The sequence below is a fragment of the Chrysemys picta genome, chromosome 14, assembly GCF_011386835.1.
Source record: "Chrysemys picta bellii isolate R12L10 chromosome 14, ASM1138683v2, whole genome shotgun sequence".
NCBI classification, from domain to species: Eukaryota; Metazoa; Chordata; order Testudines; family Emydidae; genus Chrysemys; species Chrysemys picta.
Genome location: NC_088804.1, coordinates 23905225 through 23910505, shown reverse-complemented (window position 1 = coordinate 23910505; position 5281 = coordinate 23905225). Strand labels below are relative to the sequence as shown.

Sequence of the window (5281 nt, the reverse complement as noted above, 5' to 3'; positions counted from 1 at the left end):
TTAAACCGAATTAAGCCTGGACACGTCCACACAACGAAGCCCTTTCTTTCGACTTAAAGGGTCCTTTAAACCGGTTTCTTTACACCACCTCCGACGAGGGGATTAGCGATAAAACCGGCCTTTGCGGGTCGGAATTGGGGTAGTGTGGACGGAATTCGACGTTATTGGCCTCCGGGAGCTATCCCACAGTGCTTCATTGTGACCGCTCTGGACAGCACTCTCAACTCAGATGCACTGACCAGGTAGACAGGAAAAGACCCACGAATGTTTGAATTTCATTTCCTGTTTGCCCAGCGTGGAGAGCACAGGTGACCACGCAGAGCTCATCAGCACAGGTAACCGTGATGGAGTCCTCCCAGGATCGCAAAAGAGCTCCAGCATGGACCGAATGGGAGGTACGAGATCTGCTCGCCATATGGGGAGATGAAGCAGTGATAGCTGAACTCCGTAGCAGTAAAAGAAATGGAAAAGTATTAGAAAAGATCTCCAAGGCCATGAAAGACCGAGGCCATAACAGGGACACACAGCAGTGCCGCGTGAAAATTAAGGAGCTACGGCAAGCTTACCACAAAGCCAGAGAAGCAAACGGAAGGTCCGGGGCAGAGCCGCAAACTTGCCGCTACTACGCGGAGCTGCATGCGATCCTAGGGGGTGCAGCCACCACTACCCCAACCGTGTGCTATGACTCTCTCACTGGAGAAACACACAGGGAAGACGGTTCGGGGAACGAGGAAGATGACGATGGAGGTACTGTAGGTAGCTCACAGCAGCAAGGAAGCGGAGAAACCGGTTTCCCCAACAGCCAGGATATGTTTGTGACCCTGGACCTGGAACCAGTAACCCCCGAACTCACCCAAGACCCTCAGGGCACACAGGAGACCTCTGGTGAGTGTAACTTTGTAAATATTTGTAAACATTACACAAAAAAAAGCAAGCGTGTTTAATGATTACTTTGCCCTGGCAATCGCGGCCAGTACATCTACTGGAAAAGTCTGTTAACGTGTATGGGGATGGAGCGGAAATCCTCCAGGCACATCTCCAGAAAGCTCTCCTGGTTGAAATGGGGTGATTTTATTAAGGGGACATTCAGAGGCACCCGTTCCTGCTCTTCTGACCAGAAATGTTCCCCGCTGTTAACCATGCGGTGGGGGGAGGGGTGAAGTGATCATCCCAGAGAATCGTGTGTGTGTGTGTGGGGGGGGTGGTTTACTTGTGTTTGTGCCGCATGTTAACCGGGAAACCGCAGCCCCCTCCTTTTACATTGAAACCCCATTTTAAATGGACAACCCAATTCATCCTTGATATGGGAAATGCGCTGCTGTTTGCAACCTTTCCCGCATGTTAAGAAGGTTAAAAAAGCCAAAACACTGTGGCCTACCATGGCTGCCTGCAAGCCGAAATATGCGACCTTGTAATGAAAGAGTGTACCCATTGTTCTCTAAAATGTGTCTTTTTTAACCACCTCTCCCTTCTCCTCCACCAGCTGCAAATGTTTCTCCTTCGCAGAGGCTCGTGAACATTAGAAAGAGAAAACGTAGGACGAGGGACGATATGTTCACGGAGCTGCAGATGTCCTCCCACGCTGATAGAGCACAGCAGAATGCGTGGAGGCAGTCAATGTCGGAGATGAGAAAAGCCCAATATGAACGAGAGGAGAGGTGGCGGGCTGAATCGCGGGATGAACAGAGCAAGTGGCGGGCTGAAGACGATAGGTGGCGTCAGCTTGCAGACAGACGGCAAGAGGCAATGCTCCGTCTGCTGGAGCATCAAACTGATATGCTCGAGCGTATGGTTGAGTTGCAGGAAAGGCAGCAGGAGCAGAGACCGCCGCTACAGCCCCTGTGTAACCAACAGCCCTCCTCCCCAAGTTCCATAGCCTCCTCACCAAGACGCCCAAGAACACGGTGGGGGGGCCTCCGTCCACCCATTCACTCCACCCCAGATGATCGCCCAAGAATCAGAAGGCTGGCCTTCAATAAGAATTAAAGTTTTAAAATTCAGTGTGTCCTTTTCCATCCCTCCTCCCCCACCCATCCCAGGCTACCTTGGCAATTATCCCCCTACTTCTGTGAGGAACTAATAAAGAATGCATGAATGTGAAAAAACAATGACTTTATTGCCTCTGCAAGCGGGAGGGGAGGGTGGGGTGGGGTGGTTGGTTTACAGGGAAGTAGAGTGAACTGGGTCGGGGGGGGGGTTTGGAGGGTTCATCAAGGAGAAACAAACAGAAGTTTCACACAGTAGCCTGGCCAGTCACAAAACTCGTTTTCAAAGCTTCTCTGATGCGCACCGCGCCCTGCTGTGCTCCTCTAACCGCCCTGGTGTCTGGCTGCGCGTAATCAGCGGCCAGGCGAGTTGCCTCAACCTCCCACCCTGCCATAAAGGTCTCCCCCTTACTGTCACAGATATTGTGAAGCACACAGCAAGCAGCAATAACAATGGGGATATTCTTTTCACTGAGGTCTGAGCGAGTCAGTAAGCTGCGCCAGCGCGCTTTTAAACGTCCAAATGCACATTCCACCACCATTCGGCACTTGCTCAGCCTGTAGTTGAACAGGTCCTGACTCCTGTCCAGGCTGCCTGTGTACGGCTTCATGAGCCATGGCATTAAGGGGTAGGCTGGGTCCCCAAGGATCACGATAGGCATTTCAACATCCCCAACGGTCACTTTCTGGTCCGGGAAGAAAGTCCCTTCCTCCAGCTTTCGAAACAGAGCAGAGTTCCTGAAGACGCGAGCATCATGTACCTTTCCCGGCCATCCCACGTTGATGTTGGTGAAACGTCCCTTGTGATCCACCAGGGCTTGCAGCAGCATTGAAAAGTACCCCTTGCGGTTTACGTAGTCGGTGGCTTGGTGCTCCGGTGACAAGATAGGGATATGGGTTCCGTCTATGGCCCCGCCACAGTTTGGGAATCCCATTTCAGCAAAACCATCCACTATTGACTGCACGTTGCCCAGAGTCACTACCCTTGCTATCACCAGGTCTTTCATTGCCCTGGCAAATTGGATCACAGCAGCCCCCACCGTAGATTTGCCCACTCCAAATTGATTCCCGACTGACCGGTAGCTGTCTGGCATTGCAAGCTTCCACAGGGCTATCGCCACTCGCTTCTCAACTGTGAGGGCTGCTCTCATCTTGGTATCCTGGCGTTTCAGGGCAGGGGAAAGCAAGTCACAAAGTTCCATGAAAGTGCCCTTACGCATGCGAAAGTTTCGCAGCCACTGGGAATCGTCCCATACCTGCAGCACGATGCGGTCCCACCAGTCTGTGCTTGTTTCCCGGGCCCAGAATCGGCGTTCCACGGCATGAACCTGCCCCAGTGACACCATGATTTCCACATTGCTGGGGCCTGTGCCTTGTGAGAGGTCTATGCCCATGTCAATTTCCTCATCACTTTCATCGCCGCGCTGCAATCGCCTCCTCGCCTGGTCCGGGTTTCGCCTTGGCATGTCCTGGCTCTGCATATACTCCAGGACAATGCGCGTGGTGTTCATAGTGCTCATAATTGCCGCGGTGATCTGAGGGGGCTCCATGATCCCAGTGCTAGCTATGGTGCCTGGTCAGAAAAAAGGCGCGAAAGTAGTATCTGATGGACCAGGAGAAGGAGGGAGGGCGGGAGGGAGGGAGGGCCGAGTGACGACATGGCGTACAGGTACAGGAACAGGGAGAAACACAAACAACTGTCACACAGAATGGTCCCCCCAAAGATTAAACTGAAAACCCTGGGCTTAGCAGGCCATTGATTTCACGGAGGAAGGGGAAGCAAATGAATACAGAACAAATCTATTTTTTACATCTTAAGCTGGCAGCCGACGGTGCAGCATGAGTGATAGCCTCTCCAGTACGACGATGACGGTTACCAATCATAAAATACCATCATCTGCCAAAAGGCAAGGGGCTGCTGCTGTGTAGCAATGCAGCCCCATGTCTGCCAGCCCCACGTCCGCCAGCACCCAGCATCGCCCTCGGCCTCTTCTGGGTGCTTAGCAGACAATACTGGGCAATTGGCAGAAAATAGTATATTACGACTGGTAGCCATCATCATCGAAACAGTAGCATGTCTGCCCAGGTGGCCATGATTGACAGCCACACCAGTACGACGACGATGGGTACCAGTCATAATATACCATCGCCTGGCAAGGGGCTGGTGCAATGCAGCCCTACGGCTGCCAGCCCCACGACTATCACTCATGCTACACCGTCTACCGCCAAAAGGCAGTTAGCAGCTGCTGCTGTGTAGCAATGCAGTCCCACGTCTGCCGGCACCCAGAGGACATATGGTGACGGTGAGCTCAGCTGAGCTGAGCGGGCTCCATGCTTGCCGTGGTATGTTGTCTGCACAGGTAACCCAGGTAAAAAGGCACAAATCTATTGTCTGCGTTGCTGTGACGAGGGGGGGGGGGGCCTGACGACATGTACCCAGAACCGCCCGCAACACTGTTTTGCATCATCCGGGCATTGGGATCTCAACCCAGAATTCAAATAAAAGGCGCGAACCGCTTCTCGGCTCTCTGAGCTGTGGCACAAACGTAGTATCTGACGGACTAGGGGAAGGAGGGAGGGCGGGCCGAGTGACGACATGGCGTACAGGCACAGGGAATTAAAATCAAGAATGGTGGCTGTGCATCAGGGAGAGACACAAACAACTGTCACACAGAATGGCCCCCACCAAAGATTAAACTGAAAACCCTGGGCTTAGCAGGCCGTTGATTTGACGGAGGGAGGGGGAAGCAAATGAATACAGAGCAAATCTATTTTTTACATCTTAAGACGACGGTGCAGCATGACTGATAGCCCTCGGCATCTTTCTGGGTGCTTGGCAGCAAATACGGGGCGGCGTATGACGATGGTCTTCAGGCCTATTGCACAATCGGCTGCTCGGGGAAGACTCTGCTAACGTGCGATGACCCGACTTGTAATAGGACGGCTAATAGTCGTAATACACCATTTACTGCCAAAAGGCAAGCCCCACGGCTGCCAGCACCCAGATCGCCGATGAAGGCTACCAGTCTACTGCACCGTCTACCGCCAAAAGGCAGTTAGCAGCTGCTGCTGTGTAGCAATGCAGTCCCACGTCTGCCGGCACCCAGAGGACATATGGTGACAGTGAGCTCAGCTGAGCTGAGCGGGCTCCATGTTGTCTGCACAGGTAACCCAGGTAACCCAAGTAAAGAGGCGCGAATCTATTGTCTGCCGTTGCTGTGACGGGGGAGGGAGGGGCCTGACGACATGTACCCAGAACTGCCCGCGACACTGTTTTGCATCATCCGGGCATTGGG

At 53.1% G+C, this 5281-nt stretch overlaps 1 protein-coding gene across 1 annotated transcript; it reads left to right on the top strand.

The window, feature by feature from the left end:
• Positions 1-259: 259 nt before the first annotated feature.
• On the top strand, positions 260-2105 carry LOC135975614 (uncharacterized). The gene is made up of 2 exons (XM_065567140.1): positions 260-885; positions 1484-2105. The coding sequence occupies exons 1-2, from the start codon at positions 345-347 to the stop codon at positions 1984-1986; spliced, it is 1044 nt and encodes a 347-aa protein (XP_065423212.1). The 5' UTR covers positions 260-344; the 3' UTR covers positions 1987-2105.
• The last annotated feature ends 3176 nt before the right edge of the window (positions 2106-5281 follow it).